General features: G+C 33.2%; 1 protein-coding gene across 1 annotated transcript; it reads right to left on the minus strand.

Moving 5' to 3' along the window:
- Positions 1–772: 772 nt before the first annotated feature.
- Positions 773–2123, minus strand: LOC120141852 (transcription factor bHLH94-like). Its single transcript, XM_039156624.1, has 3 exons — positions 1595–2123; positions 1064–1492; positions 773–962 (listed from the first exon to the last, which is right to left on the minus strand). The coding sequence occupies exons 1-3, from the start codon at positions 1934–1936 to the stop codon at positions 870–872; spliced, it is 864 nt and encodes a 287-aa protein (XP_039012555.1). The 5' UTR covers positions 1937–2123; the 3' UTR covers positions 773–869.
- Positions 2124–15381: the final 13258 nt, after the last annotated feature.

Here is a 15381-nt window from a genome sequence, read left to right on the forward strand (position 1 = left end):
TAACCCTTAGGTAGGCTCCGAGGCCCCAATAACTTTCGTGGGTAGGCTCTCAGGCCCCCAAGATGCTCCCTTAGGTTGGCACCTATATCTAATGGGTATAGGATAAGTCCTTATGGATGCAGTCTGAGGATTGTATTACGGTGTACGGGAGGAGGGTAATTATGAATTTTACAATATAAACCTCACTTTTACTTTATGAAACGTTACTGAATTATTTTCTAAATACTTTTCTATGACGTTTTATTTGCACAATTGGAACACACTGAGCTCCCTAGTTCACTCCCCAACCTTTTTCCCTTTCAGATACTTTTGGATAGGCACCCCTATCTTAGCACTTGGAGGATCGACACATCACCTACAATACTTTTTGTTGTAATGTTTCTATCTTCCAGACTGCCTTCATTTGGTGACATGTGCCTGCATTATTTTGAATTACATGTTTTATGTATTTTATTTTACTACTAATGCTTGTGATACTAGATATTTGGTTTACTTATGTTATTCGATATTTTGCGATACTCTTCATATTTTACGCTTATATTACTGATTTGAGTAATACCATGAATTTAAAATATTAAAGGATGTTTTGAAAATTTCAATGTAATCCGCTAGATCTAGTCATAACGTATATGTTGGATCTAGGGGTTACAATACAAATCCAAATTATTTTTTTAATTAATAATGATGTCATTTTTTGGACCAAGACTTGAACTCAGCTTGAAATTGAGGAGTTGACTTGACTAAAAATGTTTAAAAATTGAGGAATTGAGGCTGCCCTATAACATCTCTACCTACATTCTACCAAGCAATTATCTTAAAATTAACTTAAAAGTACAAATAATTAAGACCTGAAACTCAGAGAAGATGAATTAAGCAGTCGCCTCTTCTTGAAACCTATCCACCATTTCATAAACAGCGGCTGCAACTTCATTCACTGTTGTTAGCTGACAATTCTCTTCAACCTGTTTCCCGGAAAAGCAATTGAAATCATAATAATAACAAAAAAGGTGTTGAAATGTTGAAGAAACTGACAATATATAGGATTATATTAAAGAAAACTTACCTTGACGCTGAAGGAATAAAGGGCCATATTTTCAACAGATGTGACATTAAGGTGAAGCAAGATAAGGCCTAGAGAGTGAATCCCCGAAACCATGCTGAAGAGCTGTTTTGGGTGTTTTTTCGATCGTATTTTCACGTTTGCGTGGCTATCCACCATTGTCACTTCAACATCCCCAACGGCGGGTGACGGTGATGTCGGCAACGACGATGACAACGACGACCCTTTCTGGGCCACGGCATAGCTAAGGTGGGTACCGTTGGAGCCAGTTGAGTACTGAGGAAAGGAAAAGAAATCTGAGAAGAGTGATGAAAAAGGATTGGAATTATCTGGAGCTTTTTTCATCCTTTTCCGGGCTTCTAAAGACTGGAGAAAATGCTCTAACTCCTTTACGAAATTAATTGCTCCTCCTATGATTGATGCTTGGTCCCCCTATGAAGAAAAAAAGATACTTCCAAAATCATTAATTTTTTTTTTTATCAAATCACTTTTTACTTTTGCAGATTTAAAAAGAAAAGGAAAAAAGAAAGGTACCCTTTGAGCATAAGACTTGGGCATCATAGACCTAATTTCAGCAAGATAATCATTCATCTGTCTCCTCCTATTTCTTTCAACAGCAATATGAGTCATCCTCTGCTTCTCTATTTCCTGTCTGTTCTTGACAATTTTATCTCGCCGTCTCCTCCGCCGGCAAGACCGAACGTCGACTGGTGGTGGTTCCGTCGGAGAGAATAATGAAGTGCCCCATGTTGCACCGAAACCGAAGCCTCCACTTTTAGCAAGCATTTCCTCAGTGTTACAGTAATTAACCTTTTGTTCTTGTTGTTGAGAACCAACGCCATGAACTTGCTGAAACACCACAGCTTCCAGCGCCATGAAAATCTCTCTTGAGATCTTTGCCTTAGACTATTAAAAACTATTCTCTCAACAAAGAATATGGAAACATTAGCTACAGATTTTGGGTATTTATTATGATCTGAGAATCCTTATGCTCTTCCCTTTATAAAGGGTTTTAAGTCAATCAGGTGATAAATTTATTCATTTATGTCATCAAGTTGCACCAAGACTGATATTGTGAAGGATGAAGTGAGAGAAATAGAGGCAAAAGACGGGAAGACGCAATATATTAAAAGTTTTTCTTTGTTGGAATCATTATTGAAGGTTAAATGAGAAAATATACTTTGCTCGTCATTTATTTGTTTGAAAATTCCTATTTTTAAATATATATCTAATATCTATATAGTTTGAAAAATAATTTTCTTATTTTTTAGATTCAATGAAAACTATATATGTTGTTATTTATTTATTAAATAAAAAATATTAATTATCAATGAATTACTTTCATTATTTTTTATCTTATTTCATTTTTACTACACAATTTAATTAGTTTTAAAATTACTTTTGATTATTATTGAATTAGATGTTAATTAGTTTATATCATGATTAAATTATATGTTAAATATATTTAATTTAATTTTATATTAAGACGAAAGTATTATGTTTTTCATGTTAAATAAAAAAATCAGTTATTTTTAGATTAAAATTTGATTAAAACAAAACAAATAGGAAGAAAAATGTAAAAATAGATAAAATTAGAGTATTTTTCTTTTTTTTTAAAAGAGAAGCTGGATTTATACATGGACAAATTTAACATATCAAAACAACATTGTTTTGATGTTAAAAATAAATAAAATGATGTCTTTTTATTAGATAAAATTAATATTACATTGCTCTTTATAAGGCTTGAACCTAGGGATGGGTGTCGAGACGGTATTCGCCTGGCGAAAACAAGTGTTGTTATTTTCTAAATCTCGTCTCGAAAAAGAAAGTATTTTTCTTTTGGCATAATATAAAACACAAATTTGAGGAGTCCCCACCAATCATTTATCGAGGTGTGATTGGTCACAAAAAATGTTATGTTATTTTAATAAAATTTATAAAAATATTATTAACATAACACAAAAAGGTGCTTACCAGAAAATGAGTTCGGGAGTCGATTACGTGTGGGGAAGGATTAGCACCCCAAAACGCCCAAAATTAGTACCTTTGTTCATTAATTAATGTCATTGAAATAAAAATTTATAAATTTGAATTTAATTTAATTTATAATCCCTTCAATAAATATCAAGGGTATTATTTTACACCAATAAATCATTTAAAATAAATTCCTAATAAGTTAAGGAAATATTTTATAATTTATTGTATAAAATAAAATAACCCAAACACACATAATAAATTTAATGATTAAATCAATAAAATATCAAAATTAAAAATCCTAATTCTAAATATCATGAAATCTAGGTCTTATTAGTGTAAATAATCCTAAAATATTATTTAAAATTAAAATATTAAACCTTAATGATTAAATTGTAAAAATATATAAATTAATTGCCATAATTCAAAATATTATTAAATTTAGGTATTAAAAATATAATTTATCCTAATTATTATTCATATTAAAATATAATTTATTAAAATTATAAGGACTAAAATGGATATTTACCTTAAATATATAAATATACGAGTAGTGACTAAAATAAAAATAAATAAAATACGAAAACAGAATTAAAATTCATAAAAACTTATTTCAGTGGCTAAATTACAAAGCTTACAACGTTGCAAGGACCACGGGCATGATTTACCCATCTTTGAATTACCCAGATAGTCCCTCCCCAAAACGACATAGTTTTGAGGAGGGTATAAATACTCCAAATTTAACCCAAAATGGCCAATTCTTCTCATTTTCTCAATTTTGCTTCTTTCTCCTTAGAGAGAGAAGCTCTTCATTCTCTTTAAACTCCCTCACCGGAGGGAGAGCCGGTTACCGGCGGTCACTATTCCGATCAATCTTCACGGTAAAAAAAAATAAAAATACACCAAATCTTAGATCGAACACCCTAAACCCGAAACACCCTCTCTTTTTTTCCCTAAAAGCCTTTCAATCGACCTAGATCTAAGATTTAACCTTCGGTAAAAATGGTTTCCGGCGATGTTTGAGCTTTGACAAAGGTATGTTTCTTCTCCCTTTTGTTTCCTTGCTTTTAAATGGCTACTGCTGGTTGTTCGAAGCTTTCTTTGTTGGTTGCTTCCTCCCCTCTTCTTTCTCCGTCTTGTTCTCTGTGTATTTTTTCTTTCCAAGTTCGTCAAGGCTTTTTATAGTCCTCAGAAGGCCTCGGACAACCATTCATTTTGGTGAGTCACCGGATCTACGATGGTCCTGTGGCTTCTGGAGCACCTGGAGGCGGCGACCAGAATAACTCTAGGGTTGGTGAACCCTAGAGTTTCTGCTATATTGGATCTGGACCATTGGATCTCTCCAGATCCAATGGTTGAGGATGTTGGAGGCTGGAACTATGTAGAAACCCTAATCGAGTTTCGGTCATCTGGGCTTGAACTTATAAAACGGGTTTGGGCCTGGATCTGCTTATTTGTAAATAAATTGGGCCTTCAGATTGTATTATTTGTAATATAATAATATTAATATAATAATAATATATAATAAAAATAAGAGACAAAAATGATTGTCGACAGCTGTCCCTCTTTGCTCATTTTTGTGTTAACAAAAATAGAGCAAAGATAAAAGACAAGAAATTTTCGTCCAGTAGACTTCATACGTTGATGGGAAATTCGTTCCACTACTATTCCGTGGAGATCAAACTTTGATCTGTTCTTGCTTCACTACTCTTTTTGTGAAGGCTATGATGGCTTTGCTTCACTACTCTTCCGTTGAGGCTAAGATGAATTTGCTTCACTACTCTTCCGTGGAGGCTAAGATGACTTTGATTCACTACTCTTCCGTGGAGGCTAAGATGACTTTGCTTCACTACTCTTCCATGGAGGCTAAGATGGCTTTGCTTCACTACTCTTTCGTGGAGGCTAAGATGGCTTTGCTCCACTACTCTTTCGTGAAGGATAAGATGGATTTGCTTCACTACTCTTTCGTGAATGATAAAATGGATTTGTTTCACTACTCTTTCGTGGAGGCTAAGATGACTTTGCTTCACTACTCTTCCGTGAAGGCTAAGATGACTTTTTTCTTCACTACTCTTCCATGAAGGCTAAGATGGCTTTGCTTCACTACTCTTCCGTGGAGGCTAAGATGACTTTGCGACTTTGCTTCAATACTCTTTCGTGAAGGCTAAGATGACTTTTCTTCACTACTCTTCCGTGAAGGCTAAGATGACTTTGCTTCACTAGTCTTCCGTGAAGGCTAAGATGGATTTTGCTTCACTACTCTTCAGTGGAGGCTAAAATGGCTTTACTTCACTACTCTTCCATGGAGGCTAAGATGACTTTGCTTCACCACTCTTCCGTGAAGGCTAAGATGAATTTGCTTCACTACTCTTCCGTGAAGGCTAAGATGACTTTGCTTCACTACTCCTCCGTGAAGGCTTAAGATGGATTTTGCTTCACTACTCTTTCGTGGAGGTTAAATCTGAAATAAGAAGAATCTGTTCCACTACTCTTCCGTGAAGATCAGACTTGAGATTGATTTTCTTCCACTACTCTTCCGTGAATACCAAATCTGAATTAATTTACTTCATTGTTTCGTGAATATCAAATTAAAATGATTGACTTCTCTTTACGAGAAAATCAAGAATTGACTCCTCTGGGGAATCAAAAATAATATATGTTGACTTCTCTTCACGAGGAAGTCAAAAATTGACTCTACTAGGAAGTTAGAAATAATAAAGGTTGACTTATCTTCACGAGAAAGTCAAAGATTGACTCGATTGGGGAGTCGATGATAACAAAGTTGACTTTTCTTCATGAGCAAGTCAAGGATTGGCTCCTCTAGAGAGTTAGGGAATAACAAAGTTGACTTCTCTTCACGAGGAAGTCAAGGATTGACTATGAGGGGAATAGCTGCCAAAAGCGATCTTCATTTATTTTGCTTGCATCAATGTGCAATCTTGCAAGTCTAGAGTTGTATCAATTTCTTCTTACCCCCAACAAGTTCTTGCCCCTGTTGAACTTGTATAGAAATCCAATAAAGCTCTTATTTTTGAAAGGAAAACATCATTTGTTCTGATTTGACTCTTAAAAGACATCTAAGGGATTTTTTCTTAATTCTTTTCATGTCTTCACACCTAGTCAGATATTGAACAAAGTCATTTAGACCGTATTATGTTGATACGTTTAAGCAACAACCCATCATTCAATCTTTGTTAGCTCCACTAATTTCTTGTTGTGGAAATCTTTGCGCCCTTTCTGTGGAAAGAATTCTTCACATTTCTTGAAGTTTTTGGAATACAACCTTCATCTTGGGTCAACAAATAGAAACACCATATGATTGCAACATTGGTTCAACACCATAGTTACTGGTTCATAAAACATTTGACAACACATTCATTCTTTCTTGTGGCTACTGCCCAGATTTTTCAAGCAGTGAAGCTCTTTGCATCATTTCCAGAGCTTTTGTATGATGTCAAAAATATACTTAATAACAAAACTCAGTGTGAATACAAATGGGATACTTTGGCTTGCCAGCATCATATCGTAGAACATTTGACAACACATTCATCATTTCCTGTAGCTACTGCCCATATTTTTCAACCAGGGAAGCTATTTGTATAGTGTTCAAAGCTTTTGTATGGGATTATATGGACACCAAAGAACAAAGCTCAATTGGAATACAAGTGGGATGTTTTGGCTTTCCAGCATCAATGTAAGTGAAATTACCATTGTAATATCCTAAATCAGGGTCAGTGACTAAATTGTAAATTTTGAAAACTATGTGCTTGATTTCGAAATAAGTTAAAAGTTTATGGATTTAACTGAAGAAATTTGATGTTGGATTTAATAGTAAAGTTGGAAAGTAACAAGGGTATTGTGGTCTTTTCTAAGAGAAGATTTTTTTATTCTCTCTTTTTAAGGGATATAAAAACGTGGGAAATGAGGAAATATATCCAGAGTCTTCTTCTTCTTCAGCTTCTTCTTCTCCCCGTAAGCCTCAGTTAAAGGTGAGCTTAATTTCAGCTGTTTAATTCTTGGATTTATAAGTTGATTTTGATTTTTTGAGTATTATATAAGCTTAAGGAAAGCTTATATAAGCTTTAAACATCAAGAATAGAGAATTAAAGAGGAAATTATATGAAGGGTGTAGAAATGAACTTTTGTTATAGAAAGGTTTTTGAAGTTTTAAAGATGGATTTGACTTGTCAAAGGGTTAATTAAGAAGTTAGAGGTGATAGAATTGAATTTGGAACATGTTGAAAATTTAGTGTAATTCTTGAATTACATATGGAGAATAAGATTTTGATGTTAAAAGGTGATTAATGAATAGAAATGAGTTTGAATATGAGTATGTAAGTTAAGAATAAGGAAGGGGATGATACATGAAGTTATTACGTTGAAAAGAGTGGATTTTCGGGCATAAAAATGAATTCTGGGTTATGTGCATCGATGCACATTCAATGTACCGATCCATCAAGGGTATTTCCAGAAATCGTTCAGTGTGAATCGATGCACAAGAAGTGCATCGATGCACCCATTAAAAATGGAAACATCGAATGTAATTAGTGCATCGATGCATAAGGAGTGCATCGATGCACCCCCTTAAAATGAAAACATCGAAGGTGATTGGTGTATCGATGCATGGGTAGTGCATCGATGCACATGTTAAAGAATGCATCGATGCACTATATATTGCATCGATGCACTTCAAGGGGAAATTGAAATAGACAGTTCTTTTGGTTTAAGAAATGATAGATTAGAGTATATCAATGGGATACTGATATGTATCAATGTATGATTATGTAGTTATCGAACATGAACAAGTTCCAGAACGATTATCAAGTTAAGATTCGATCGAAATAGAGGAAAGTATAAAAGTGGATTGGAACTTAGTGAGGCTAAGGTGAGTGCATATGCATTAGTATATGATGTGTGTGGAAAAGACTTGCGATGAGTCTACTTCCAATATTTGATTACATGATTTTATGAATGTTAATATGAGTGATATGATTATTATTTATGCATGAATATAGTCGTAGGTGTTATATGTGATTTCATGTGCAACGGGTATATGTAATGGTATGATGACAATGTATCAATTATATAATCTAGATTTAAGTGAATAAATGAAAAGTGAGATAAACTAAGTAGGGTTGACCTAAATGATAACATAAGATATTAAGTGAATGAACATAGATGATATATATGATGAAAGAAGACTAAGATATGAATCATATGATATGAGTTATATGGAAAATATATGTGAGACCATGCAAAGTGATATGGGTCATGTGAAGTATGAATATGAAATCATATGAGAACATACATGATCTACGTGAAAAGAAACTACATGTATATGTGAAAGAAACTATGAGCTTATATGACATGTGATATGAAAGTGTTTATGTGGAATGATATAAGTGAAAATGCCCATGATATATGATACGAGAGCGATAGGTATAGTTGGCATGCCAAGAGTCGAGGGTTTACCTTTGTTCTACGGAACATATGGACAGAATTACCTATGTCTTTCGAGACATATGGACAGTATACCTATGTTCTAAGGAACATATGGACAGTTTACCTAGGTTCTTCGGGACCTATGGACAATTGTCATGGTTCTTTATGACCTTTGGATAGGTCATTCGGGACAAATTTCATAGCCCCTAGTGGGACCCCATACGAGCTGTGGTGACAGTATAGTACACAACCTCAATAGACTCATATATCTACAGTTCTCACAGATGTACATGGGCTAACAAAGAGATAACAATAAATATATATATTACATGTAAAGTATATGCTTTTGTAATATGAATTGTATTATATGATTATATGATGATGTGCATATTGCTTGGTTAAATGAATTATATGTGGTTTAAAAGAATAGACATACGAGTATATGATTATAAGACATAAATGAAAAGAATATGGATAGTGGAATAAGGTTAGTAATGGAAATAGTGTGAGATATGTATATGTGTATATTACATTGTATGTAATGTTAAATTATTTTGGTATGACATCATGAGATGATGTGTTTCTGCATGTTTAAATAATTAGAGTTCTTCAATAAAAGTAATGCCTCACTAAGTCATAGACTTAGCGTGTGATTGTTTCACACGTAGGTTACAGAAGTGAGAAGAGTAAAGAACAATGTGGAGCAAGACAGGTCAGTTCTCCTTACCGAAGGTCAGATCAAAAAAAAGTGAATAAGTTATATGTTATAGAAATTTTAAATTACTTACGATTTTATACAAGTAAATGTTTTGAAAAGTCAATGTGACACCTAAATTTTAAATTACTCACGATTTTATACAAGTAAATGTTTTGAAAAGTCAATGTGACACCTTGGACTCAGATCCAGGTTGGATACGGGTTGGGGGTGTTACATTTAATGGTATCATAACTAAGGTTTAGCCGATTCTAGGCTAAAAACGAAGTCAAAAGTGTTTTAAAAAGTATACATGCCAACACAAAGTGGAAAATTTTCTGATATGATAGGGTAAGAAGTGTGATGTCTTGTTAATAGAGTTAATTTGTTATGTTATATAAGATAAGTGAATACATGAGAATGAGTTATGAGATATATATGTTTATATGATATGATAGATTATATGTGAACCTATGCAAATGACATATGTTATATGATATGAATTAGATGATCATATGTACACTTGATATGTGATAAAAGAAATGATATGAGCACATGAATATATGAGAGCTTCCAAAGTGAAGCACAAGACGATATACCTAAAGGTGATAGCATTCACCTGCCCTGGCCATGCTGGGAGAAAAGCGAAAACCTCAGGGAATGCCTGTATAAGATTAGAGAATGTTTCATGATGTTGAATGAATGTATAAAAATAGTAAAAAGAGTTAAGAGCACTTGAGTTCAAGGGTGAATTTGAGAAAGGTTCTATTGTTACAGACCTTTGAATAAATGATATGAAGATAATGTTAGATGGTTTTTATTTCTCCAAAGTGGAGAAGTTAAATTGAGAAGTTTCGTTATTATGAGAGAAAACTAGAGTATGGTGTATAAGTAAGAGTGTGGATATGATAAGGGTTTGCACTATAGAAGGAAAGAGTTAGGGTGGGCTAACAAAATTTCGTGATGAAAATGTATTGGATACAATTGTATATTTTGATCATAGTAAGGTAATATCGTGAAGAAAGTGAGGTTTCATATAGTTGAGTAAAGTTGGGGATTGATAAGAAGAGTTTAAGAATAAGTTTATTGGTGAACAATTTATAAGACAAAGAAAGCTACGGCGTTTGACTCTCAAACAGAGGAATAGTACAGTGTACGAGTAAAAGTATGAGTTTGAAAAGTTGAGTACGATACTGTGGAGGGAAATTTTGACGGAAAAGAAGATATATGATTGGATGATTAGGGCTTGTGCCCTAGATTGAACAGTTGATGTTTATTAACTGTAATAGTAACGGTGATGGAGTTGTAAGATTTGGAAAAGATATAAGGCTAAGTTAATTAAGTATAATGAATCTAGATTTGGTTGTGTATTCTGATCATATAGATATGATGTAGACAAATAAATAAGTAGTTGTATAAGATTAAGGAAAATACAAGTATAAGAGATGGTAAAGATGAAGTTCTGTATAAGTAAATTGAATTATCAAAGTTACGAGGATGAAATGAAGATTAGTACACAAAGATGAGTATAGGTGATAGGACAAGAGTACGTGAACATCAAAAGGAAAAATATGATTTGTGTATAAGGAGATTTTGATTCTGATTGAATAAAGAAATAAGGGAATAAAGAATGAAAAGGATTGAGTTTAAAGGATCAAATATGATAAAGGTTATATGGAAAAGTAGACGATAAGTTTGATATAGAAGTAAGAGAATTGTGCAAGGTGGGGTGAAAAGATTGTTCGATTATGTAAAATGTATGTTTAGTCAAATTGGAAGAAGAGTTAAGGTTGTGTTTTGGTCAAATGAGGATGAAATAAGAGTTTGGGTTATTGTTATAAGGTAATTAGAGATTAATGAAGAAATAGATTGATTTATGATATAAAGTGAAGAGAATAGAGACAAAAGAAAGTGTATAATTAAAGAAGAGAAAATATCGAAATGGATTGAGTTATTTGGGAAGTGAAGGCAAATCATTAGTTGAAATTGCGTAAGGATTAAAGTGGAAGGAGCAACATGAGAACATTAATAGATATGTTCTTATCAATGGGTATACTGAAAATTCAAGGAAGAATTTTCTTTAAAGGAGGGGAGATTTGTAACATCCCAAATCAGGGTCAGTGACTAAATTATAAATTTTGAAAACTATGTTCTTGATTTCGAAATAAGTTAAAAGTTCATGGATTTAATTGAAGAAATTTGATGTTGGATTTAATAGTAAAGTTGGAAAGTAACAAGTGTATTGTGGTCTTTTCTAAGAGAAGATTTTTTTATTCTATCTTTTTAAAGGATATAAAAACGTGGGAAATGAGGAAATGTATCCAGAGTCTTCTTCTTCAGCTTCTTCTTCTCCACGTAAGCCTCAGTTAAAGGTGAGCTTAATTTTAGTTGTTTGATTCTTGGATTTATAAGTTGATTTTGATTCTTTGAGTATTATATAAGCTTAAGGAAAGCTTATATAAGCTTTAAACATCAAGAATAGAGAATTAAAAAGGAAATTATATGAAGGGTGTAGAAATGAACTTTTGTTATAGAAAGGTTTTTGAAGTTCTAAAGATGGATTTGACTTGTCAAAGGGTTAATTAAGAAGTTAGAGGTGATAGAATTGAATTTGGAACATGTTGAAAATTTAGTGTAATTCTTGAATTACATATGGAGAATAGGATTTTGATGTTAAAGAGGTGATTAATGAATATGAGTATGTAAGTTAAGAATAAGAAAGGGGATGATATATGAAGTTATTAAGCTGAAAAGAGTGGATTTTCGAGAATAAAAATGAATTATGGGCTATGTGCATCGATGCACATTCAATGTGTACCGATGCATCAAGGGTATTTCCAGAAATTGTTCAGTGTGTATCAATGCATAGGAAGTGCATCAATGCACCCATTAAAAATGGAAACATCGAATGCCTTATGCATCGATGCACCCCCTTAAAATGAAAACATCGAAGGTGATTGGTGTATCGATGTATGGGTAGTGCATCGATGCACATGTTAAAGAATGCATAGATGGACTGTAGAATGCATCGATGCACTTTAAGGGGAAATTGAAATAAACATTTTTTTTGGTTTAAGAAATTATAGATAAGATTATATCAATGGGATACTGATATGTATCAATGTATGATTATGTAGATATTGAACATGAACAAGTTCCGGAATGATTATCAAGTTATGATTCGATCGAAAGAGAGGAAAACATAAAAGTGGATTGGAACTTAGTGAGGCCAAGGTGAGTGCATATGCATTAGTATATGATGTGTGTGGAAAAGACTCGCGATGAGTCTACTTCCAATATTTGATTACATGATTTTATGAATGTTAATATGAGTGATATGATTATTATTTATGCATGAATATAGTCACAGGTGTTATATGTGATTTCATGTGCAACGGGTATAGGTAATGGTATGATGATAAGATATCAATTATATGAATTAGATTTAAGTTAATAAATAAAAAGTGAGATAAACTAAGTAGGGTTGACCTAAATGATAACATAAGATATTAAGTGAATGAACATAGATGATATATATGATGAAAGAAGACTAAGATATGAATCATATGATATGAGTTATATGGAAAATATATGTGAGACCATGCAAAGTGATATGGGTCATGTGAAGTATGAATATGAAATCATATGAGAATTTACATGAACTGTGTGAAAAGAAACTACGTGACTACATGTATATGTGAAAGAAGCTATGAGCTTATATGACATGTGATATAAAGTCTTTATGTGGAATGATATAAGTGAAAATGCCCATGATATATGATACGAGAGCGATAGGTATAGTTGGCATGCCAAGAGTCGAGGGTTTACCTATGTTCTACGGAATATATGGATAGAATTACCTATGTCTTTCAAGACATATGGACAGTATACCTATGTTCTAAGGAACATATGGATAGTTTACCTAGGTTCTTCGAGACCTATGGACAGTTTTCGAGGTTCTTTATGACCTCTGGATAGGTCATTCGAGACAAATCTCATAGCCCCTAGTGGGACCCCATACGAGCTGTGGTGATCATAGTGCACAATCTCAATAGACTCATATATCTACAGTTCTTACAGATGTACATGGGCTAACAAAGAGATAACAATAAATATATATTACATGTAAAGTATATGCTTTTGTAATATGAATTGTATTATATGATTATATGATGATGTGTATATTGCTTGGTTAAATGAATTATATGTGGTTTAAAAGAATAGACATACGAGTATATTATTATAAGACATAAATGAAAAGAATATGGATAGTGGAATAAGGTTAGTAATGGAAATAGTGTGAGATATGTATATGTGTATATTACATTGTATGCAATGTTAAATTGTTTTGGTATGACAACATGAGATGATGTGTTTCTGTATGTTTAAATAATTAGAGTTCTTTAATAAAAGTAATGCCTCACTAAGTCATAGACTTAGCGTGTGATTGTTTCACGCGTAGGTTACAGAAGTGAGAAGAGTAAAGAGCAATGTGGAGCAAGACAGGTCAGTTCTCCTTACCGAAGGTCAGATCAGAAAAAAGTGAATAATATGTATTTTAATATATAAAGTTTTAGTTGGCATGTATTCAATAATATATTGTATAAGCTCTGAATAGTTTTGTAAACGTTTTGAATAAGTTATATGTTATAGAAATTTTAAATTACTCACTATTTTATACAAGTAAATGTTTTGAAAAGTCAATGTGACACCTCGGACTCAGATCCGAGTCGGATACGGGTTGGGGGTGTTACAACCATGATCATGCGACTTTATGATGAACAAAATGATCTTATATGGTCATCTCCTTTGTCACTATTTCACCATTTTCATTTTTCATACCTTTTTGTATCATTGGAAATATTTGTTTAAATCAATGATCTTTCTGAAGGATGATATGGGCTTTCAGCATGCCCTAGCGTTTGCTTCTTGTTGATATGAGCCTTAAAAAATGCCCCTCATGAATCATTTCTGACTGATTGGAATGGGCATTCAAAATGCCCCACATTCTATTTCTGGTTGGAATGGGCCTTCAAAATGCCCCAATATGTTATTTCTTGGTTGAAATGGGCCTTCATAGTGTCCCAAACTTTTCATTCTAATGTGAGCCTTTAAAATGCCCAACATGGATCATTTTTATCTGAAATGGGCCTTCAAAATGCCCCAATATTTTCATGATGATGTGAGCCTTCAAAATGCCTGAATATTATAAGTTGTAAGGTTCTCAATGTTTGATTAGAATCTCATTATCCCCATGAGGTCCAACTTTGATAATGCCCCATTGTGGGTACTTGTGGCTCTATTCATGTCCAAATCTCTTAATCTTGCATGTTCTCATTTCGGTGTTATTAAACAACAATTAAGTAACTTGAAGGATTCTCTTCATGTTGTTACAAACTTAATCAATTATTCTGACATAAATGTCTGAGATATGTGCATTTTTCTGAATGAAGTAATCATCATCTTCTTGACAGGTTGCTGACAACATCACAAGGGAGTGTTACAAGTTCTATTATCCAGCCCTTCTGATCTGTCGGGCTACTTGCTTTCAAGAATGTGAAATGTTGGACATTACTTATCATTTTTCTCCAATAGAGACAGAATAGACATCATCTGCTTCAAGGACCTTTCTTATCATGAGTTCATATCATTAGCTTTTAATATATCTCAATAGGTAGGACAACTTCCATCCCATAGGCTAATGAAAACGGAGTTGCCCCAGTCGACGTTTATACTGAAGTTCTATAAGCCTACAGAGCAAATGGTAGAGCTTTTAATATTTTTTCTTCAGATTGATCATTTGATATGACATTGATACTCAGTTCTTTCAAAGTATTCTCAACTATCTGTCCCTTGTTTTGCTGCTCCTCTTGGAACATATGTCCTCCAGACACAAAAAGTATTGCACAATGGTGAAAAAGCATTGGTAGATGATATCTTCTCCAGCTAATTTTGCCTTCCTCATTTCTTGATTCTTTCTAATGCCCCTCTATTTCTCCCTTACAATCGGTTGATATCCCAAACCAAATCGATCTTTCTTAGTAATAGGAAAAACTGGATTAATTGGTCCTTGCAGGTGAGAAACTTCAAAAATTCTTCAGTTTCACTATCAGTCACTGGCTCGTTGATGACAGGTTCATTTTCTCTCAGCTACATGTCAATCTTTTTCCCTTTATCAATAGTAGCCTGTTTCTCATATTTTTTTGGAGTA

Source organism: Hibiscus syriacus, unplaced genomic scaffold (assembly GCF_006381635.1).
Source record: "Hibiscus syriacus cultivar Baekdansim isolate YM2019G1 unplaced genomic scaffold, ASM638163v2 tig00110814_pilon, whole genome shotgun sequence".
Classification (NCBI taxonomy): domain Eukaryota; kingdom Viridiplantae; phylum Streptophyta; class Magnoliopsida; order Malvales; family Malvaceae; genus Hibiscus; species Hibiscus syriacus.

Coding starts and splice junctions, on each gene's coding strand:
- LOC120141852 (XM_039156624.1), bottom strand. CDS start 1,936: ATGGCGCTGGAAGCTGTGGTGTTTCAGCAAGTTCATGGCGTTGGTTCT. Junction 1,493..1,594: donor CCAAGTCTTATGCTCAAAGG/GTACCTTTCTTT, acceptor TTTTCTTCATAG/GGGGACCAAGCATCAATCAT. Junction 963..1,063: donor TTTATTCCTTCAGCGTCAAG/GTAAGTTTTCTT, acceptor TCCGGGAAACAG/GTTGAAGAGAATTGTCAGCT.